Source organism: Suillus paluster (genome assembly GCF_016628075.1).
Source record: "Suillus paluster strain FC165 chromosome Unknown EDB91scaffold_43, whole genome shotgun sequence".
NCBI classification, from domain to species: Eukaryota; Fungi; Basidiomycota; class Agaricomycetes; order Boletales; family Suillaceae; genus Suillus; species Suillus paluster.
The window spans coordinates 246,778-267,317 of NW_024537603.1; the positions used below are offsets into that span (position 1 = coordinate 246,778).

Below are 20,540 nucleotides of genomic sequence, written 5' to 3' on the forward strand. Positions count from 1 at the left end.
CACCGAATCAATACCAAGATGGAGCTCCAAAAAATGCTACGACAAAACTCCGATGAGATTTACATGCTCCTCAAGATGCACAGTACGATCGTCACTTGGATCGTTTCCCATATTACACACCACCGCCGGTTGACACGTGTCCACGCGCCTCGAAAGCGATTGCAGTCACGGCAGTTCCTTCGTCGGCAACGATCTTGATATGAGATTCTCGAACGCTAAGGATGAGACATGGTCCCAGCACAAACATCTGTATGAACAGTGGGAAATTTGGATCATGCCGTAATATACACCAGATTCCACGGAAGCTAACTCCTGTAGAAATGATGAGGTGTGGTCAGATGCACTGGCAGATGAGTCAGTCGCAGATCGGCGCACCGTCATCTTTCGAGACAGTAAGCCGAGGTCGATGCAGGACATGACAACAAAGGTAGCACATGCGAAACTTCAGTGGTACAAGATAATAACATCCGAGCAAGTACAGCACGTGACTTTTTATCAACACCGCGAAAGAATCTTCGATGGGTCGATCCTGTTGGTGATTGTTGCAATTCACGGAAGCGTTTTAGAACAATCCAGGAAGCAAGACAGAAGGCGAGGATCTCCAATGCGAGGGTGGGTATGAAAATCTCGTCATTCAGATGTTGGAAGCCGAGCGTCCGAACCGTCCGAGTCTCAGCGACGAGACCAGCTGGATATAGGCGAGCGCAACCCGAAAGAGCTGGAGCGAGCGACGCGTTTGACGTCAGCCGAGAACTGTCGATAAGTGTACTATCTGTGAATGTTCCGTATCACCCCGCTTTGCCTTGTTTATCTCAGACTCGGGTGTCTCTTACATACCACCACAATATTGCTCCTTTGTATCACGCCTAGAAATCCACGGTTTTGTCCTGCTAACTCTCGCCTGATTCGTTTAGTGTTTCCCGCTGTCATCCCGGCTGGTTTCCATATTGCTGGCAATGACATCTCCACTGGCAGTTACATAGGTTACGAGCATGTCGATTCTCATGTCTTGTACCAGCATCCAGACCAAAGTATCAGACCATATCAATTCACTGGTTCTTTAGACTCGAACCTCATCTTTATCACCTCCACGAGGCTCCGCCAAACCATTAATTATTATTCCTAACCAACAGAGCAGCCTTTGGAACCCACAGGCGCTCAGCCGTCTCTTTCTGACATAGAAATGCTTCGTGTTCATGGCACTTCAAATGCCATGTCGTTTTTTGTTACTCTCCTCTGTACTTCTCAAGTGTATGCATCTTGCAACTCGTGAGTCAATCTCCCAACAATTTGCTTCATTTCTTATCTCAGATAATGTCAGGACGGGTTCCTGCGGCACTCCATCCTTCTTTCTGTTAACTATCATTGGTCTTATAATTATTATTGGTGGGAGTATATCTCATTTTCCAAAGTATTCGGTATTGGCTCATACTACACCAGCCATTCTCGCGGCTATTTGGGGCATTATCCGTCGTCGCCGCAGACTCCGTCGCCAGTGCGTAGCTGCTGCACACCAGCCTGCAGTATTGACCATTGGCAATGGAACACCCGGTAACAACTATGGCAGGCCACAATCAAACGACCTTCGCCTATCCCCCGCGCAAACGCAATGCCCTCCTGGCCCACAGCTATCAAGACCTGTCCCCGCTCAAATGAATCCTTGGAACCGACAGGGAGTGACCCCAGTACCCTCATTTCCTCAACCATCCCATTCATCACTGATGACATACTCCGCACACACGCGATCACTGTCCATGCCTTCTCTGACGTACCATTCACATCCAAACCAGACCCCACATGATTCACCTCCCTCTTCGCTAGGTTCATCCAACCAACCAGGCAGTTCATCTCAACTCCCCTCTGCGTCTTCCTACTCCCATTCTCCCCCTCCAGCACATTCACGAGTCTCTGCCAATATCTCCTTTGTTGAAACACCATCTATTATTGCTCCAGCTGCATACCCGCATCCACATTCCTCCATGCCCACATCCGCTGCACATCGGTCGCCTTCAGAGAATATGGAGGTGCATTCGTTGACAGTGAACACGGCAGTTATGAATGATAAGCCTCCACCAGCTTGTACCCCAAAATAACAGAATGTAGCATTCAAAGGAACTCTTGCACGAGATACCCAATTTTAAGTAGTATCGAGGCATATATCGCAACTCCATAAAAGGGGTGAAGCATATTGTCCACAATATTGAGCTTCGAAGTTGTCCTCTCATTTCTCTCGGCAACCTCCAGTACAGCTTACGTAATATGTATCTGTTGAGGCCTAGACAGTCTTCGAACTTCGAAGGACTCATTGTCTATCTGTTAAATATGACAACTTACAGCTCTTTGCATAAAGGATGGCACTGGCGTGAAATTTTCGTTCAATTAGGAAATGTTAGACTTAGTGAAATTTTGCTCGTGTACGCTCATACTATCCTTATATTATCATCTTCGCAACATGGGATTTCGCAAGATCAGTCGTGATGTGAAACTTGCGGCAATTCGACTCTATGAACGGAACCTTCTAAGCCTTCGTGATATCCTAGATTGCTGCGGATTTTCCAGACGCACTTGGTTTCGGATTTTGAAGCTCTGGCACGAAACCGGCGATGTCGTGGACCGTCAGCCTAACACAGCAATGCGTGGTCGTCTGCGTGCTCTCGATCGTGAAGACATCGATTGCCTGCTTCACCTTGTAAGGCAGAATCCTGACTATTTTTTGGATGAGCTCATGCACCTCCTCGCGACAAACCAATTCATATCTGTCCATTTCACGACAATCTTCCGCAAGCTCGAACGTGCTGATGTGAGCTACAAGAAACTCAAGGTGGTGTAAGGATCTTTGTGGGCTGGGACTGCTCAGGCTCGTTATCTTCGTCATCAGAGTCAGAGTCAGGTTCCTCTTCCTCCGAAAGTTCTTTCATTCGAATATCGTCCTCATCGGACCCATTGGAATCAAGGTCACTGTCATGCTCTAGCAGGCTCTTGTGTTTTTTTTGGAGGCAGGAATAGTTATAAACGGCATGATGATAATGAATTACAGGGGATGTGAGTGTACAATGAGCAAAATTTCACTAAGTCTAACATTTCCTAATTGAACGAAAATTTCACGCCGGTGCCATCCTTTATGCAAAGAGCTGTAAAGTAACCAATGAAGAGTTTTACTTCTCGAGCTCTATTTTTCCGTAAGTCGCTAACAGGAAGTTGAACCACATCAACAACAAGGCAGTCACATTGTGACGTTCTCACATCTATGTAAGTGACCTGGGTCACTAGTTCACTCCTGCAACATTCAGCGTTCAAGAGAAACCAACTTTTCAGATTCTTTGTTCTGTGACGTTTATAGTTTGCAACCTCGCATTGACTTCATTGGATTGCACATCAACATGACCGCTATCGAAACACAACCAGTTCCAATTTCCTCTCCCATTCACAGTATTGCAAAGTCCATAAACTCTCAGAACTCTCAGCTAGTCTCGAGGCTCGCTCTCGGATCGTTCGATCTCTCGCCTTTCTCAGTACTGCAACGATGGTTTGGCAAGTTTGAGTTGCATGCTAACTACCCTTTCATGTAGCAGTCGTTCACTGGTCTTCTCGACGACGATATTGCAACGTCCCTGTTGTTCCTGAACCCTCCAGAAACTCGGAGAAAAGTAGATATGGTCGCGGGCATGAGTCATGACGTCGAGGTTCATCGCTCCACTGGGTATTGAAATTGCTCTGACGCCTAACGCCTAGCTCAAAGATGTTGCAGACCTTGCCCCCCGCTTCAGGCCTCAGGGACGGAAAATTTGAGGTACAATTCTGTTCATTATGTCGGCGACCGTCAGAGGTGCTCGCTGTGGTTCTTGTAGGAGGTGATGGTCATTTCGCCGAAAATAAAACCCCCGTATTCCTCCAGGCAAGGCGTGAAGGCTGGTGATGTGATTTTTAGAAATCTCGACGCCCAGTTCTACACTCAGACAAAGCTATGCAGTTCCGACTTCTCTACACACTGTTCGAAGATTCCATCTCGTCGACACATCTACGCCGAAAATGTGACGACTTCAAGCTTTATGCTATGCGAATTTCGAACAGGGAGCGCCTTCGAATTCGCACTCCTCATGATTACATCCAATGTCAAATGGAAATTTGCCAGGAAATTCGTGAATTGTGGCCTTCTTTTCTCTCACCGTTCATCTGGACTTACGAGGGTGGCTTTGAGACATTTCTCCATGAATCGTCGACTCGAAAGTTAAGGCTGCCAGCACCAGTGCACGATATGTCAGCGAGAGCAGTATTAGTGCTGATGAGGATCGGAGGCACGATGTAAGTAAATTATTGGCTGACTTTATTTGTTTGTCTTTGAAGCGAAATTGGTCGTTTCAATCGATACATACAAGATACATAGGTTGATTTTCTTGGTTCCAGAGGACATACATAGTGGACGCTAGTTAGCCTGTGGCTCGTACGTTACTTTTCCTTGTCTCCTTGATAGGTTTTTGCTGATCGTCGTCGCAGATTTTGACGTTTGTGGGTAGTTTGATGAGCATGTCGAGCAGTGATCTTTACTTCTTGCTTCCTGTTGCTTATGATCTTTCCGTGTTCTTTACATGATGGATATCCAACGGTGTATACATAGCACTTTCTTCTAATGATGTTGCTTCTCCGTGTCTGTGCCTGTTTAGCAATCTGGGGCCCCACAAAGTCAAGTGAATCAATTATACCGTATCAGTGACGTTCAACCACCACCACCAAGCCCACCCTCATACAAGACATGTCCTCGACCGCCGACTCTGGTAAAGTCTATCACCGCTCATGCACCGGACCAGCCCTCCAAACCGTCCAACAACACACCCACAACCAAGACATCACCCTCTACGCAAGCTGTTTCTGCCCATTTGTACAACGCGTATGGGCTGCGCTCGAGTACCTTCAGATTCCTTACAAGGTGAGCTCATCGAGTGTATGATATGACTTGGATGAAGTTCGAGTTCAAACGTGGTGATGTAGTATTGTAAGTAATCTACTGCTGATGCATATGACTATGATTATGATTGATGCTGGTGCCAGACGAAGTCGATCCCTATCAAAAACCCCAAGAACTGCTCAATGTTTCGCCAAAAGGTCTAGTTCCAGCACTCATGCTCAATGCCTTCGATCCACCTCGTGCGCTCAATGAGAGTACCGTCATCCTCGACTTCCTCGAAGAGTGAGTCCGTCCAGATGCAAATGTACAAGTGCAATGATGACGACGTTGGCATGTAGTATCGCTACAAAATCTACGCATCGCAGCCTTCTTCCGCCCTCTTCAGATCCATGTCTGTGACCAAAACAAGTTCCTCGAAAGCGCTCACAAATGACAATTATGATTCCTTGCAGATGCGAAAGCACTCGTCCGACTCCAATCAGACCACATCAACCGAACGCTCGTGCCTGCGTTTTACAGGTACCTCCAAGCTCAAGACCCAGACGCACAAATTGCAGGAGGAAAGGAGTTTCACGCAGCTATTCAGTCCTTAGTGGAGCTTTTCGAACGCGCGGAGAGGGAGGTAGGGGGGACGGGGCTTTGGGTTGAAGGTGGCGATTTGGGTTGGGCGGATGTTGTTGTCGGACCGTGTACGTCGTTTTCTTGATGGAACGCACTCAATATTAATGATGGAGCAGGGGATCTTCAGAGCCGACTAATGTACTGAAACATTACCGCGGGTTTGAAACTGCCGCGAGGGGGAAAGTTCGAAGCGTGGTTGGGGAGGCTTTTTGAGGATCCTGCGTTTAAGAGGACTTGTAGTAGTGAGGAGCTGTATTTGGACAGTTATGAGCGGTGAGTCTGTATTTTCAATCTGCAGAGGAAGGGACTTACATGATTTGTAGTTATGCTTTCAATCGTCCGAATACGAGTCAGGTGGCCAATGCGATTAATAGTGGTAGGGGATTACCTTGAGCAAATGGGCATGATACAAATCTAATGGCTCTGTACAAAACCTTGTAATCCAATATGAATGTGTTCCAAACTGAACGAAACAGCGCTACGATGTCTCAACAGTCTGCAGTAATGGAGGCAGGATGTAGAACTAAATTTCCTAATCTAGGCGGCGTTGAACGGGTGATGAACTCCATCATGGTCGGGAACTTGTCTGCCGCTTGGCGTAAAGCTGTGAAGGGGTGACTTAGGATAGAAGAGAGATGGGTAGGATATCATGCCTTCGCGTGCCAACTCCTCTCTTAGTGGCGTGCCTTCAATCTCAAATATGACACGACCGGTGGGTACGCTGGGATACATGAGCCTCATGAAGTACGAATGCAAAAGAGAACCTACCGAGTAGCCCAGAACTCGAACATCCCTTTTCCTTTCCCACACAAGTTTCATTTCTCTTGAGTTCGGAGAGGCACGAGTCAAAGTCGACGAACAGACTTTGTAAAAGTGCTGTCTAGCTCAGCTAGATGTACCTTCAAGTTGAGGTTGATGCAAACCAGAATACCAGGGAAAACCCTGAGATAGACTTTCGCGCCTTTGACGGCCTTTATCTTGCGTTTGATGACTTCCTCAGCAGTAGTGAGCTGTTTCGCGCTGAAGCGGATGCCCATACCCTTGACGTGGATGCCCCATTCTCTATAAGCAAGGTATGGGAATTGGGACGCAACCTGGGTGTCGTTTGACGTGTTGAACTTGACGAGACGCGAGTTGTGACCGGAAACCGTCGCCGTGAGGGAAGGGCGATCTTAGCGTTGTCTGGAGAAGCGATTCATCATAAAGAACACAAGTCAATCCATTAGGGAGGCTCACAGTAGGTCGCTTCTGCTTCTGCATCCATAATAAATCGATATTTTCACATATACAGCAAAATAAATAAAAACTAAATTGAATATACCATTTCTGGCCATCGCGCTCGGAGTGTGCTAAGTCGCATTGTACTCTACTTTATACTCTCGCATGGCTAAATTGAAGAAGACACAGAATCTACCCGACATTCACTGGAACGAGAACGAGCACTCGCGTGTGTGGAAACTCATCGCGGAAATCAGCACAAAGGCAAATTACAAGGTCTGATAGCTCGGAAGTAACGCTCAGTGTACTTCTCAACAGCACCTTCAGAGCACCCTGCAGTCCGGGCTATGTCTTCTAGTGAAGCACCATTTCCATACCGCCCCATCCGGTACAGTGTCACATGTAGTTATGCGAGCCGAGCGAACACGAACAGGAGGAGCTGATAAGAATATAATATCTCAGTCTTGAGTAAGGACTTGATGTAAACTAATCTAGTACCTGATAAGAATATAATCTATGGGTATGTTAGCTCGATTTACGTAGACGGGAAAAGTAGGTACTCACATCTCAGTCTCGAGTAAGGACTGAGATGTTCTAACGAAAACTCGTAGGTTTATAGTAAGTAGCTTAGTGATAAATAAATATACCGTAGCTTAGGAATAGACAGTTCAATATTAGTATTCTCAGCCGACGTCAAAGCGTCAGTGCTTCACATTCTCGGGTTGCGCTCGTACCGTTTCACTTTACTATCTCTTGCTCTTTCGTTCCTGAATCCAACATCACACCTAACTGAACCTCCACTGACTCCTGGGCTTGGTTTGAGTTGTTATGAAAGACTGGGTGGTCCTTGATTAATCCTAGAATAGCTTGAAATACCTCCAGGAGAGACTTGCAACATATTGAAAAAGCGGTGGTGGTCAGCTGGACTCTGTGCCCATTCCCATGCAAGGTGTAGACTGCCGGATTTAAGGACCGGAGGGCGAGAATTCAGGTAGCGAGCTTGTTGTATGGCTGATATGCAATTTATATCTATAGTAAGCTCTCATGAAAGGTCTTCGAGTGTCTGTGCAGGTCGAAAAGAGTGCTTGAATGATCATGAAAAAGATATAGGATTCTAAGTATTGCTGATGTAGCGAGCTGCGAGGCATGTGTAGGTATTGTGAGGGAGTTAAGTGCTTACATAACACACCGCTAACCCTCGTCCCTCACTGTGTCAGCAGAAGCAGAAGCAAAAGCAGAAGCAGAAGCAGAAGCGACCTGTTGTGAGCTCGCCTATTGTCTCCCACATTCGACCCCCCTTGAAGGGGTTAGCACAATAATTAAGTATACGTATGTACAGCAAGGAAAAAGTCCTCGAAGTATATAGCCAAATGCCCATTTCAAGCTGGATCGCGAGCTTGCAAGCGTTGACGTGCGAAACTCGGCCTTTGTAAGCATGCACGTGAAGATCCTCCTCGAGGTGCTTCTTCGTTAATGAAGCACACATCAACTTGATCCTCACTTAAGGACAAGGTTTCGAGAATCGACGCCTCATTCCCCTTCTTCTCTGCGCTCATCTCCTTTTGCGCATCGCTCACCAAAATTTTGTTCACACCTTCAGCACACACACCTCTCACATACGGCATGGCTCATATCACTCCTGTTACGGGTTCCTCTACCACACAAACCGCAACTGCCTCAACAGGCAATACTTCGACTACTCCTGCTGTCAACGTTACTACTTCGGCCTCCTCCTCAGCCATGCATATGTCGCATGAGCAAATTCTGGCAGATAACGCTAGACGCGTCGCTGACAATCAGGCCCTTCAACAATGCAGGGACAACGGGGAATCTAACATTCCCATCGACGAGCTCCTCATTCCCATACCTCCCAGGCCCACCGGCACAGCACTTCAGCAGTGGATCTCGGCTTTTGCACAACTGTCTCCTACTTCACAGAATCAAGGTTCTACCATCATTACACCCAAGACTACGATCAGGCCCAACCTTACGTCACTATCGAAGGTTCTTTTCGATTCATCTAAAGAGCTTCCTTCTGGCTCTGGTCTAGACTCCACGTACAACTTTGGTATACATAGCTTCATCCAAGACCTCCTGAACGCCGATCAATATTGCCCCCTTATGCTCTTCACCAATCTCAATACCAAACACCTTCATCGTGAAGGTCATTCTCTCAAGCGATCCAAAATTCACGTGGACAGCACATCACATCATCTCCTCGACCTCTCCCAATTCGACAATGAGCTGGAGCTTGACCCACTTTCATGGCAAGAGGCCTACCAGCGTTATCTTACTTGGATCAAAGACATCGGTGACCCTTCCTCCCACAAGCGCTGGACGGATCACTTCACTACGCTGTCCAAGGATAATGCAGTATGAAAGAATTTCCGCGCCATCATTGAGTTTGACGTGGAAACATGACAGAACTATGCTCTTCGCCCACACCAACATGATCAGCAGGAATGGGACCACCATCTGCAGAAGAAGAAATATGAGACAATGCAAGACATTCTTTTTCGTCAACAGGCAGTCATGTCGCGCTCCTCGCTCCCCGATCATCATTCTCACTCCGCCTCCTCTCGTTTCGAACCTTATAATCGTGAGGCCTCCAAATCCCTGGTCAAGAAATCTCCGGACGTTGATGTGCAGTCCTTTCGGGACAAATCCTTGAAGACCACGGATCCCATGTGCATCATCTGTGGGCGCACAGGACATCGTTTCTCAGCATGTTCAGAAGACAACTCCTCAAAGGGCACTCAAACCTACGCCAAGTACACTGACGGCTCTCTTTGCAGACACTCCAACGGCTCGCAACTCTGCGTCACATACAATCTCAACAACCCCAGACGCCCCTGCAAACGAGAGCATCTTGAGCAGCACCTCTGCACCTTCTGCGGAAGGGCAGAGCATAGCGCTCTCTCACGAGTCTGCATTTGATCCTCCTGAAGAGGATTCTTTCTTGACATGCCCCACAGACACTTCCTTTTCTTCACCTCCTTCTTCATGACACGTATATCACGATCAATTGCAACATATCCCATCACCCTACGATAGCGACTTTGAATACTCTTACATTAATACACTGTACTCTCCCGACGGTTTTGATACGCTTCTTGCACTCACTGGCCTCACATCGCAATTTCCAGAACTCACGTATAAACTTCGCAATGGTTTTCGCATCGGACACGAGCTCTCTCCACTTACGCACTCTTACACCCCTTCAAATCTTCCCAGCGCTAACGTTTTCAAAAGCATCTGCGACGACTACGTCGCAGATGAACTTGTGAAAGGGCGATACTCTGGTCTATACACTCACCAAGAACTCTTCGTCAAAATTGGACATTTCTGCTCCTCACCCCTGCAAGTAGTCGTCAAACAGGGCATCAACAGCACGCCAGATAAATATTGTGTCTGCCGACATCTATCATATGGCGGTTCCATGGGTTTTTCGGTGAATGACGAGATAGATGCTGTGGACTATCCCACCGAATGGGGTACTGCTGCGGAATTCGCAGACATTGTACGTATCTCTCACTCCTTCACATACCTCGTGCATCAGACGCACCTTCAATCACTCCATCATCTCACTCTCACATCTTAGATTCGCAATGCCCCTCCCAGCACACAACTCGCAATGCTAGACATCGAGGCGGCGTATCGTGGCATCCCGTGCGCCCCCGAACACAAGCGCTATCTCATTGTTTACCATGACGGTAAACTCTATATCGATCATAACATCCCATTTGGCTTAGCTTCAGCGGCAGGCCTTCAAGGGGAAGTCGCCGACATGATGGTCCACATCTGGCGAGAACTCAAAGTTAAGCCTTCAAAAAAATGGGTAGACGACATCGGTCTTTTTCGCTTCCCTTCTCCTCATGGCTTGTTTCTGGGCATTTCTAATGGTCAAGTATATCGCTACGACTATGATCTCTCTCACGCAAAATCGCTCATCTCTCCCTGCCAAGGTGCCATGGCACGAAGACAAGGGCCAACCATTCGAAGACACCGGCAGTTTATGTCGGCTTCTGGTGGGACCTTCCCAACAAGACAGTCATTCTGCTAGAGCGCAAATGCCTGAAATACATTGATCGCCTTTCTCACTTCCTCACGCACTATCGAGACTCACAAGTTCCGAAACGCTGATCTCGAATGCATCACGGGCTTCCTCAACCACTCATCCTTCCCCTATCCTCACGGCAGATCCTACCTCTCCAATTTATATGCCGACATCGCCTCGTACACAACCGATTTCGTCTCACGGTACATCAGCAGATCCACCAGATCAGATCTCAAGTGGTGGCTCCAGACTCTCACCTGCACCACCCATACCACTTGACCTCTCTCCTCTTCCACCTACTAAGGATTTCGGGATTTGGGTGGACTGCATCCACCAGCGCAGGCATCGGCATTCTCTGGAACGCTCGTTGGGCCTATTGGCCCACAACAGACACGTGGCGGGGCCCTTCGCGGGATATTGGGTGGCTAGAGGCCACAGCCATAGAACTCGCAGTTCACCTACTGCACGTAAAGAAGATCCAAGATTCAGATGTGCTGATTAGGAGCGACAACCAGGGAGTAATCGCCTGCCTTTCACAAAGGGAGATGCGCTAACTACATGACCAATCTCGCGATCCGCCGTTCCGAGGCTCTCCTGCGAGAATCTCAGCTTATCTCTCTCCTTAGTTTACATGCACATGGCAGCTAACCTCGCGGATCCCATTTCCCGGGGTATATTTCCATCAACCCATCTGCATCTCACATCTCCTCCATCCCTACCTCCAGAAATCTCCTCTTTCTTCATCCATGAATGAGAGCGAGTTATACCGCCGTGTCATGCAGGGCGTTGACATCGAAGCGGCTGCTGCCTCCTTCTGGGCTACTCATCCTCCCTCATCTATCCGCGATTCCGTCTCACAGTCTCTTCAGCAAACTCGCCCTCGTAATCCTCACCCTCCTCACGCTAGTTCTATCATCACTCCGTCAGCTCATCGGCCCCACGTTCTCGCGAGTGACCGACTTCTCCTTTGGTCCACTCCAGCAGGTCTGGATTGGCAAGCTGCCCTCGAGCAGAAATATCCCGAGTCTTCTCTCTTTCGTCTCTTTCAAGTACGCCTTCTCGCGCACTCTCTCTATCATCTCTTTACTCAACACTTGACTCTCTAGGTCATGGTTCGTTCTCTTGATACTGACACGCGCAGCAACTACGGCGCGGGACTTCTTTGATTCACTCAGTTCTGCGATTCTATCAACATCCCAGAAGCAGAGCGCATGCCAGCTGCAGATACCTTAGTTGCCCAGTTTGCAGTGGCCTTCGCCGGCACTACCTCAGACAAGATCGCTCAACAATTGGCTAGCAGGTCTTCAATTCTGGCATGTCATCAATGGGGCTTCATGGCAGTCCACTCCGCTTCTCCATCATGCGAGGCATGGATTCGCCAAGATGGTACCCTGCCTCTTCTCGTCGGACCAAGCGTCCTCCTGTCACCATAGACGCCCTATGCATTCTTTTTGACCATCTTGATCTCACCATTGCCTTCGATGTTGCCGTGTGCGCAGTCGCTCTCGTATCATTCTGGTGTTGTTGCCATCTCAGGCAAACTCCTTATCGCTAGCCCCAACGTTTTCGATCCTCTGAAACACGTTTCCCAGTTCCATTGTTCCCATTCCATCCATCACGTTGTCGAATCATGCTCAGACTCGCGCCTCCACGCTTCACATCCCGTGGTCAAAGACGACTAAAGAACAGGGAGCCGACATATCCATTCACGGCACGAAACCATCGCACCTGCCCCTTAACAGCGCTAGAACAACATCTCCTCATCAATTGCGACATACCCTCACACGCACCCCTTTTCTCATTCCAGAAGGGTACAGGATGGTCTCCCATGACTCGTCCTCTCTTTCTCGCGCTGGTGCAATGAAATATGGGTCGCACAAGGCTTCCCCAACCTCCCTGGCCATGCGTTTCGCATTGGAGGGACTACTGGAGCTATTATTGCAGGGCACTCACCCAGATATTGTTGCTACGCAGGGGAGATGGACTTCAGACGCGTTCTTGGAATACTGGCGTCAGTATTGACACGATTCTGCCGCTGTTCATCGCATCCACAGCCAATACGCAATGTTTACTTGATCTAGATAGAACCATGGACGCCTTCACGCGCCAGTCAGCATCCCTCTCGCTCCATTCAGGCCCTACCATCATAATACTTCATCTCTCCTCAAGTCTCCATTTACCATACGGGTCGTTACTCATGTTCACATCGCTCAAATCCATTCTCGCTTGCTTCGTTTCTTTCGTTCAGCTGTAGTGTGTGGGTTAGGTCCGAAGGACCACTCTCCGCTGTGAGCTTCACTCTCTGGTGGTCTGTATTCGTGTTCCTCTCGGACCACTGGTCTGCGCGCGTTTCAGACTAATCGCGCTCTGAAGGTTTGTCTCCGTCATGCCCGATACTTCTCAAGTCAGTCCTTCTCGGCTGTTTCGGGTATCACGCGCTCTGCCCCAGACTCATGCCTTCTTGCGGAGGTCTGGCAAAGCCAGACCTTCCCACACACAAAATGAATCTAACATATTAAGTCTCCAACTCTCAGATTCGTTCTTAAGCCTTCACTCTTCAAGTTCGTCAAACGCACGTCAGTGCGCCTACCTCAAACGCGCGTTCTCACGCCCTCGTCTTTGAGATATTAGTTTTGTATTTTCGATTCTAACTAATATCTGTTTTCTCTCATCTTCACTCATAAACACGCTTCATTACAAAGGTCTGCGATTGTCCAGGGGGGGGTAGTAATATTCAAATCCAGCCATAGTCACGATCTGGTGCTCATCATTCTCCCCATCCTCGCTTCCAAATAGGTATCGTGTAAGTCTTCTTCTACTCATCCCTATACACCTCATCACTATCTTCATCAGCAAAACACTTTTTTCCCACCATCAAAAAATGGCTCGCCACAGCTTGGTCCCCTTTGTACAGGATATTGTAGTTTGCTGATGTTCCTCGATCTCGATCCCGCTGTACGTACAATGCTACATGTAATCAGTACAAAGATAAGCTATGCTAGGTGGAAACATAAGATCAGAACCCACGTTGCTTCGAACAACAGCGCTGACACTCGGCGAGAGTCAAATGGTCAAGATGCTCGGACACTGGTGGGCCGTGGCAGCTAGTGTGCATGCAAGTCAGTCATATGGCTGGTCTACTACATGCACAAGTCATCTCAGGTAAATATAAGTCTTACAACATTCTTACATTTAAAGCCAAGACTGGTGAAACAGTGCAAGACTCGAGCCAGGCTGGCGCCCCATTGATGATTGCACGTCGGCCACCATATCATACCGGTACCTGACCAAAAACAGCCTTAGTAAGCTTTGTAAGGTTCGTGCTGATATAGCAGTCTGCTTCCTGATTGTTTGGTCACTCTGATCCTTGCGCATCTCCATCATGCTCGGCTGTTCTTCCATGCACAGCTAAGACATGATGAAGTTCTGCAATTGGTCTATTGTTAGATTGATGATCACATAGTCGCGAACGTTTCAACATCCTACAATTTACAAAGGAATTTTGATTGGCCGATACTTGCTGCTGCGATCAAGCAAGATCTGATTCAAGCACAGGATCCATGACCCACCTGATCACTATAAAAAGCGCCGAATGGTGGTATATCTCTACCCTCATTGTAACTTTACAAATTTCGCTAATCCCCAATATGACATACATCTCAAATGATCCTACTTGGTGGCCGTTCATCGATTGGACTCATATGATGAGCTATGTTTTAGGTTCGTAGAGAGCAAGTTGGGTGACGTTGGTGACACCTCGCTATCATTAAATTGTGGTTTTTCAGTTGCATCATGCATGGCGGTGGTATATGACTGGGGTAAGCAAGATCATACTTTCCGAAGGGATCATTGACATCTATATTGTATTCAAGTACTGTCATTCGAACAAGAGGTAAGTTGATGCCATGACCGGGGTGGCCATCTCACCAAGACCGCTTTAACAGCTCGAACTGGTCTGGGTGAGTGAAGTCCCATACCAGAAGCAAATATAATAATACGGTTTATTCGGGGCAGAGGCAACGCTGGTCCCTCATGACTGTCCTTTATATTTGTGTACGTGGCTTATATTATAAGCGCAGTTGCCAAGTTGTGCTGACTTTAACATATGCTAGGTGCGTTACCTCGGTATACTATATTGTGTGTATGTTGCGAGGCTAACATGATGACACTACACTGCTAATAAATTCATCTCTCTCAATCAGCGTCGACGTACTGGGTATGTATCCTCAAAGTGGAATACAATGTCTGTTTCTTCTGACTGGTGCCATGCAGGGAATATCTCAGTCTCGATCACAGATGCAGTAAGTATTCTGCACCAATGTCTGGTATTACCATTCAATTAACTGTACTCCCACATAGGGGTGAGTGACATTCTTCAAGTTTTTGGTTCACCATAACGACTGTAAGCAACAGTTGTGAGTTCATTTATGTAAAGCCTAGCATGGAGTCCTCCAATGCCCATCTATAACCGGGTTTCTCAGGCAATCTCCTTTACTTCACATTGATATGGATGCCTGTCGTCGTCAATACCATGCTGGGCGGTGAGCTGCTGCGCCTCACTGATATTGACTTCACTGACATATCATGCAAGTCATAATGATGACTCGGATACACGCGATGTATCAGCAATCCAGAAAGATGCTCATCTTTCTCGTTGTACTCTTGCTGGCTTCCACGATCGCCAGTGGAGTTATGTCAGTAATGGAAGCCATCGGCGCTTCAGGGGGTGAGCTTTCATTATGGTTCCAACCATTAAGCACACGAAACTCATGCATGAATACCAGTGGAAGCCGTCCTTTCTGGCTACCATATGTGTCTTTCCAACATTCCAGACACCGAAGAGATAAATCTGAGTCACGAAGTTTTCATACCCACCACTGTATGGGACATGCTGGCCTTGATTCTTGCAGTCTGGATTGTTGTAAAACACGTCTATGAATTGCGACAATCGTCGACAAGATTTACCTTTGCAGACTGTTTCATGGTGTTAATCCAAAGTCACGTGCTGTACTTTGTAGCGTGAGTTCAGCCAGTGATTTGGATATTATGATCTTGTTCCGCTGACGTTCCGCATGTGCTAGTGTTGTTACTGTATCTTGCCTCAACCTCAGCTTACTGTCTCCATATATCCTTGTGCGTCTATCTGTGACTGACATCTGCATCTAACCACTCCTCTTCTATTCTACAGTACTCAGCATCTGTAGGAAGTGATATTGACACTTTCATTCTCCACATTGCCAAGGTCGTGCAGATGTTTGTGTTGGGACCACGTCTCATCCTCAGCGTTCGCGAATATTACGCTAAGCTCGTAACCCGCTCTGATGAAGGAACTGGCGTGACTACGATCGCTTTCCAGGAGCGCGGACAGGTGTCAACTGGCGGTGATGTGTAGCTCGGGAAATGATTAGCCACTGGTACTGTGCAGGGAGCGTGTACATTTTATCTGGTGTTTCGTTGTAGTATTATTTTGTGTTTTCTCGTGGAACCTATTTATATAGTGCTTCGTCGTATTTATGTGTAGAATTTGATGTGGGCAAACCATGTTGTATCGCTATTTGAACAGGGCTGCCCACCCACGCATGCACGAAGCTGACGAAATATCTCGCAATCGACTCAAGAGTGTTCGGATTCATTGTCTACTACCTGTGACAAGGAGTCCCGTCTGGTAAGTACTGATATATGAGGGGCTTGATGCAACTGGTATTGCAAAGTGGCTCATCGAGCTCCGTGAGTCTAACTGTCACATCTGCTACGTCGGCAAGAGATTGAAGATGATGACTGAGACTGGTCAGTAATTTGCAATATTATATCACCACAATATAGCGGACCACTTCACCGGCACAGTCGACGAAGTTGCTGAACGATGACTCATTCTCGCTATCGAAGCAAGATGCTGAGCGTGACACGGGGAACGAGAGATTTTGTTCGTGAAGTTATCGCCTTTCTGCAGATTATTCAAACTGAGTTCGAGGTCCCGAACTTCGTTGGTGATACCAGGGTACTGGAAGCCAATGCTACTGAAGGGCTGCGACAGTGCATGAAAATGCGGTCGCACAGAAGGCGGTGAACCGATCGAGGGAGGGGAGAAGAGGCCCAAGGACATGCTCGAGGATTCGATGACACGCATGTTCTGCCGGATGCGCTGGGACTGGAAGGAAAAAATGACGCCACCGTTGAACAACATTCAGTTTAACAAGTATATGAAAGAATTGTGCACCGAATTGCTGAGAGAAAAATGATATCCGCCATCAATTCTCTACGTCTGCTGACAGGTGTTGGATACTCGAGATCACAGAAAAGTCATGTATCCAAAGGGGTTGTTCGCTATCGTGCAACGTGTCAAGGACAGGGCCAGTTGCCGTGGTTAGCGCATTTGTGGTAGTCCAGAGGGTGGAAACTAGTTGGATGACTGACGTAGGGAAGGACGTGTGTACAAAAATTACAGGGTTTAGAAGAAGGGGCCCTGGGGGACTGCCTAGGTTCACGTGTACAATCGAATGATGAACGCGGAGTGGAAGGCCTGGGTAGAGCGTACGAGCTAAGTAGTGGGACAGATCATCATGATGCTGGGCACGGATGCGGGCTGCTGCAATGAACCGGGATTCGATGCGGTGAGAAGGTGCGCCAAGTATCATCAGTGCTATCGACGCAAGTCCCCCAAGTTGATGATGGAACATATGGAACACTGAATTGCCCTCAAGTGTGGCAGAATAAACAAAACACGAGAGCGATACGGGACTCAATTCCGATCTTCTGTTTCTACTTCCTGAGACTTGCAAACAATTAAATGAGATCATTTACTGAATCCAGTTGCCCGGTTAACGACCATGTTTGATTGCTGAAGTGTTACATACGGATGCTGAAGTAACGTCGGCAGCAGCGTAGCGACCGTGCAGTTCTTCCCGCAATTGGCGGGTTGTTTCCCTACACCCCCACCACTACCGCCAGCACCAGAGTCACTTTGAGCATCATCTTCCTCGCCCTCGTGATCAATAACAATGTCCTCCCCACCACGCGGACGTGGTCCAAGCGATACGTCTGCCAGCGCCTTCAATGTGTACCATGCTGAAAGCTAGGTTGCAGATGCAGACGCACGTCGAGTGGAGCTGTTCGGCGTTTTTGCGGACTTTGATCCGATGGGATGAGTCTGTGAGCGTTTTCACCCTGTTGCAGAAGTAAGATCAGTTTAGTACAGTTGCGCAATAATGATGTGAGATGGGGAATGGAGAGACGCACTTGAAAACAGCCCCCACGATACCATTCTCTTCCTCCTCTGATTTGTTATTCTTCTTCTTATCTCGGCGTTGTTCGTCAGTGAATTTCCGTTCCGCGTTCATATTTGCGTGAGTGCTTTCTCATTGCGACTTCTTTGCGGACGCGAGCTTCGATGTGGGTGGGGTCTTGGACTGCGTCTGATGTTAGTACTTTCATGAGATTCGATAGACGGACTGTGTGACGAGAAAAGTGAGTAAGGTTAAGGTCAAGGATGTTAGGGAGGAGAGGGATGAGACCCATACGAATACGATCGCGTTTATCTTCACGGTCAGCTTGACGGCGCTGTTTCTGCATCTGCTTTTGCTCCTGTAGTGGTATATTATAGTCATCATCGTATACCTGGGTAAGGATATTGAGATGCGAGAACCCGAGAAGAGATCATCGTAAATCTTGCTAGGCAGTAGAGCTGCGTCCCACCAGTCCACTGCTGGAGGAGGTTCACGCTAAGGCCGTCGTCAGTTATGAACCGAACAATACTTTCTGAACGCACTTTGAGGTTCTTCTCCAAAGTCTCAAATTCAGAATCCAGATCATCTTTATGCGCGCCTTCGGCAATACATTATTTGAGAGCCTCAAGCGAGGCTTCCTGACGAATTTGTTCGGCTAGCTGTTCATACTTGCCTTTCTGGATGAAGTGAAAAACCGCGACCGTGACGTTCCTTCGGTGCGCCTTCGAAACCGCTGTCTTTAGCTGCGCTTGAGATGGGGGACTGGGGTTGGTGCTGAGGGAGGGGTTGGGGCGTTTCGGATGTTTGCCTTTGGATGGCGTTGGTGTCAATGATATGTGGAGAGAGTGGGTGCACCTTGATAGAAGCAAACTTGGGCTGCATTGGTTTATATCGATCTTTCTTGGACTGCGGTGCGACAGGAGGAGGCGATCAGTGATCATTTTCGAGGCACTGACTGGAGCCGATTCAGAGGTAAGGAGACGTGCGAGAGCAAAGAGACGCACCGTATAATAGCTGTCTTTGACTGCAATTGCGAGAGGTCATCAATGTTCTGGAGCGGTGTGCCTGGCGCTGAGAAGGGACTGACAGTCTTGACTTGTGGAGTGACCTTTTAGCTGTTAAATGAATTAATGAGTAAACGAATACAAATGAGCAGGGGAAAGGAAAGGTGGACGCACAAAATCACTGCAAATAAGACTTGAGTAGGTTGAATAAGAGAACTAATAGGATCTATCGACCTTCTTGGTTTCTTTGTTAGTAGGCATTCCCATTCAATGCTCGTTTCTTGTCGCTCATCGTTGGTCGAGCAATGCCAACAAGCAGTGCGAGTATTAGTTAACCCCTTCAAGGGGGGTCGAGTCACAGATCATAGCCGTTGATCCAAATGTGTGACACTCTAAGTAAGTGCTGGCAATATTAATATTAGTATTGCAACGGCACCATTGTATCACTTGAGCTGTACAATGTCGCTTGGAATCGTCTTCACCGGGAACTAAACACTTGCCATGGTTCCAGAACTCGATGTACTATAATAAGTACATCGTACACAAGGTTTACAGTACTGCAGGAGTCCATGATTGGGGGAGACAGCAGCCAGCTGCCTATCATAACAGTTATAAGTATCTCAACGTCAAGGCTGTATTGTGCAGTGTGCATCGTGACAGCTGCCAGTTAAATACCTCAACTGCCCTCAAGCTCAAACTCTTTCGCTCCGCCACGTCTTGTTTTCCCTCTGCCCTACCATCGAACCTTGTCATCTGGTCAACATGCCCTTTCCGTGGCTCAAGTATTCGGGAAAAGTCATCCCAGTCTGTTTGAGGCGCCCCACAAAGAACAGACACTCGACAGCTACCGACCATGAGGGTCATTCCTACATCCCTGCAGGCATCCCTGCCTTTCCCTCACCAACGATTTCTTTAAATTCATCGCCAGTGCACCCTGTTTCTGCGAGTGGAGATCCAGGTCTCCAGGTCCCCACCAATGTTTATTCTACCAGATGCTCACAGGGTGTATCCCTTGCCCGCGTAGCTTCCGACATGGCTCAGCTAGCTTTGCCCTTCGTACAGGCCTTTACAGGTATAATCCCAATTGTCGGTGCTCCGATGAAAGCGGCTATTGGTGGATTGTTGGAAATTCTTCAAGCTATAGATGTGAGAGCTTGTGTGATTGCGAGGATGATTCTTGGTATTAAAGGCCATCACAGAGACGCAATCAGAACAGCGCAGATCTAGATGGCCTGGAATCACGACTCCATCGACTCAGCCGCCATTTGTGCAACGCCCCACCTACCTGTGATCCTCTTGAACAATCCCGGAGGAATTCCATGGTTAGGTCTGTGCCTTGTTGATGATGCTTGAATTTACCTGAGTTGAATCACACTTAGGGTGCTAGAAGAGACCTCAGCCGAACTGACAAAGTTGCATAAACGTCGTAGTCTCGCATATGCGTACGTCACACAAGTTATCACCAGATGTTCCACTGCCATCGACCGTTATCTCTTGGAGAGTCTGGTTGTGTT

At 47.9% G+C, this 20,540-nt stretch overlaps 11 protein-coding genes across 11 annotated transcripts; 7 read left to right on the top strand and 4 right to left on the bottom strand.

The window, feature by feature from the left end:
- Positions 1 to 607: 607 nt before the first annotated feature.
- Positions 608 to 1,165, top strand: EDB91DRAFT_557324 (uncharacterized protein). The gene has a single exon (XM_041327700.1). The coding sequence runs from the start codon at positions 779 to 781 to the stop codon at positions 1,124 to 1,126; it is 348 nt and encodes a 115-aa protein (XP_041175246.1). The 5' UTR covers positions 608 to 778; the 3' UTR covers positions 1,127 to 1,165.
- On the top strand, positions 1,028 to 2,148 carry EDB91DRAFT_557321 (uncharacterized protein). The gene is made up of 3 exons (XM_041327699.1): positions 1,028 to 1,269; positions 1,322 to 1,386; positions 1,441 to 2,148. The coding sequence occupies exons 1-3, from the start codon at positions 1,184 to 1,186 to the stop codon at positions 2,091 to 2,093; spliced, it is 804 nt and encodes a 267-aa protein (XP_041175247.1). The 5' UTR covers positions 1,028 to 1,183; the 3' UTR covers positions 2,094 to 2,148.
- Positions 2,149 to 2,632: 484 nt separating this feature from the next.
- EDB91DRAFT_1144403 (uncharacterized protein) lies at positions 2,633 to 3,092 on the top strand (the record flags this gene model as incomplete). The annotated part of the gene is made up of 3 exons (XM_041319142.1): positions 2,633 to 2,792; positions 2,822 to 2,983; positions 3,007 to 3,092. The coding sequence occupies 3 exons, from the start codon at positions 2,633 to 2,635 to the stop codon at positions 3,090 to 3,092; spliced, it is 408 nt and encodes a 135-aa protein (XP_041175248.1).
- A 1,658-nt stretch (positions 3,093 to 4,750) lies between these two features.
- On the top strand, positions 4,751 to 5,917 carry EDB91DRAFT_1238221 (glutathione S-transferase; the record flags this gene model as incomplete). The annotated part of the gene is made up of 7 exons (XM_041321687.1): positions 4,751 to 4,924; positions 4,987 to 4,990; positions 5,047 to 5,185; positions 5,242 to 5,294; positions 5,356 to 5,592; positions 5,701 to 5,797; positions 5,848 to 5,917. 7 exons carry the CDS (start codon positions 4,751 to 4,753, stop codon positions 5,915 to 5,917), a joined length of 774 nt encoding a protein of 257 aa, XP_041175249.1.
- On the bottom strand, positions 5,728 to 6,766 carry EDB91DRAFT_1144432 (uncharacterized protein). Its single transcript, XM_041319143.1, has 4 exons — positions 6,293 to 6,766; positions 6,178 to 6,245; positions 5,854 to 6,128; positions 5,728 to 5,803 (listed from the first exon to the last, which is right to left on the bottom strand). The coding sequence occupies exons 1-3, from the start codon at positions 6,313 to 6,315 to the stop codon at positions 6,013 to 6,015; spliced, it is 207 nt and encodes a 68-aa protein (XP_041175250.1). The 5' UTR covers positions 6,316 to 6,766; the 3' UTR covers positions 5,728 to 5,803; positions 5,854 to 6,012.
- EDB91DRAFT_1083706 (uncharacterized protein) lies at positions 6,370 to 6,788 on the bottom strand (the record flags this gene model as incomplete). The annotated part of the gene is made up of 2 exons (XM_041315663.1): positions 6,370 to 6,695; positions 6,761 to 6,788. 2 exons carry the CDS (start codon positions 6,786 to 6,788, stop codon positions 6,370 to 6,372), a joined length of 354 nt encoding a protein of 117 aa, XP_041175251.1.
- Positions 6,789 to 8,632: 1,844 nt separating this feature from the next.
- EDB91DRAFT_1022309 (uncharacterized protein) lies at positions 8,633 to 9,106 on the top strand (the record flags this gene model as incomplete). The annotated part of the gene is made up of 1 exon (XM_041312588.1): positions 8,633 to 9,106. A coding segment is annotated over one exon (474 nt), but the record flags the coding sequence as incomplete, so codon positions are not given.
- A 5,264-nt stretch (positions 9,107 to 14,370) lies between these two features.
- EDB91DRAFT_1348292 (uncharacterized protein) lies at positions 14,371 to 16,352 on the top strand. The gene is made up of 12 exons (XM_041325959.1): positions 14,371 to 14,617; positions 14,672 to 14,691; positions 14,744 to 14,758; positions 14,814 to 14,852; positions 14,912 to 14,940; positions 15,002 to 15,015; positions 15,072 to 15,104; positions 15,281 to 15,340; positions 15,391 to 15,525; positions 15,584 to 15,818; positions 15,881 to 15,932; positions 15,988 to 16,352. The coding sequence occupies exons 1-12, from the start codon at positions 14,596 to 14,598 to the stop codon at positions 16,189 to 16,191; spliced, it is 858 nt and encodes a 285-aa protein (XP_041175253.1). The 5' UTR covers positions 14,371 to 14,595; the 3' UTR covers positions 16,192 to 16,352.
- Positions 16,353 to 16,922: 570 nt separating this feature from the next.
- EDB91DRAFT_557704 (uncharacterized protein) lies at positions 16,923 to 17,853 on the bottom strand. The gene is made up of 2 exons (XM_041327702.1): positions 17,017 to 17,853; positions 16,923 to 16,947 (listed from the first exon to the last, which is right to left on the bottom strand). Exon 1 carries the CDS (start codon positions 17,594 to 17,596, stop codon positions 17,048 to 17,050), a length of 549 nt encoding a protein of 182 aa, XP_041175254.1. The 5' UTR covers positions 17,597 to 17,853; the 3' UTR covers positions 16,923 to 16,947; positions 17,017 to 17,047.
- Positions 17,854 to 17,903: 50 nt separating this feature from the next.
- EDB91DRAFT_557668 (uncharacterized protein) lies at positions 17,904 to 19,163 on the bottom strand. Its single transcript, XM_041327701.1, has 6 exons — positions 19,027 to 19,163; positions 18,876 to 18,973; positions 18,696 to 18,796; positions 18,565 to 18,620; positions 18,036 to 18,517; positions 17,904 to 17,963 (listed from the first exon to the last, which is right to left on the bottom strand). Exons 2-5 carry the CDS (start codon positions 18,902 to 18,904, stop codon positions 18,227 to 18,229), a joined length of 477 nt encoding a protein of 158 aa, XP_041175255.1. The 5' UTR covers positions 18,905 to 18,973; positions 19,027 to 19,163; the 3' UTR covers positions 17,904 to 17,963; positions 18,036 to 18,226.
- A 625-nt stretch (positions 19,164 to 19,788) lies between these two features.
- EDB91DRAFT_1250466 (uncharacterized protein) lies at positions 19,789 to 20,253 on the top strand (the record flags this gene model as incomplete). Its single annotated transcript, XM_041323227.1, has 1 exon — positions 19,789 to 20,253. The coding sequence occupies one exon, from the start codon at positions 19,789 to 19,791 to the stop codon at positions 20,251 to 20,253; it is 465 nt and encodes a 154-aa protein (XP_041175256.1).
- Positions 20,254 to 20,540: the final 287 nt, after the last annotated feature.

Coding starts and splice junctions, on each gene's coding strand:
- EDB91DRAFT_557324 (XM_041327700.1), top strand. CDS start 779: ATGTTCCGTATCACCCCGCTTTGCCTTGTTTATCTCAGACTCGGGTGT.
- EDB91DRAFT_557668 (XM_041327701.1), bottom strand. CDS start 18,904: ATGCAGCCCAAGTTTGCTTCTATCAAGGT. Junction 18,621..18,695: donor TTTTCACTTCATCCAGAAAG/GCAAGTATGAAC, acceptor GTATTGCCGAAG/GCGCGCATAAAGATGATCTG. Junction 18,518..18,564: donor CTTTGGAGAAGAACCTCAAA/GTGCGTTCAGAA, acceptor CGACGGCCTTAG/CGTGAACCTCCTCCAGCAGT.
- EDB91DRAFT_557704 (XM_041327702.1), bottom strand. CDS start 17,596: ATGATCTCATTTAATTGTTTGCAAGTCTCAGGAAGTAGAAACAGAAGA.
- EDB91DRAFT_557321 (XM_041327699.1), top strand. CDS start 1,184: ATGCTTCGTGTTCATGGCACTTCAAATGCCATGTCGTTTTTTGTTACT. Junction 1,270..1,321: donor GTGTATGCATCTTGCAACTC/GTGAGTCAATCT, acceptor AGATAATGTCAG/GACGGGTTCCTGCGGCACTC. Junction 1,387..1,440: donor TGGTCTTATAATTATTATTG/GTGGGAGTATAT, acceptor ATACTACACCAG/CCATTCTCGCGGCTATTTGG.
- EDB91DRAFT_1144432 (XM_041319143.1), bottom strand. CDS start 6,315: ATGTTCGAGTTCTGGGCTACTCG. Junction 6,246..6,292: donor TTCGAGTTCTGGGCTACTCG/GTAGGTTCTCTT, acceptor CATGTATCCCAG/CGTACCCACCGGTCGTGTCA. Junction 6,129..6,177: donor AGAGGAGTTGGCACGCGAAG/GCATGATATCCT, acceptor ACCCCTTCACAG/CTTTACGCCAAGCGGCAGAC.
- EDB91DRAFT_1348292 (XM_041325959.1), top strand. CDS start 14,596: ATGGCGGTGGTATATGACTGGG. Junction 15,341..15,390: donor CGTCAATACCATGCTGGGCG/GTGAGCTGCTGC, acceptor ATATCATGCAAG/TCATAATGATGACTCGGATA. Junction 15,526..15,583: donor AGCCATCGGCGCTTCAGGGG/GTGAGCTTTCAT, acceptor CATGAATACCAG/TGGAAGCCGTCCTTTCTGGC.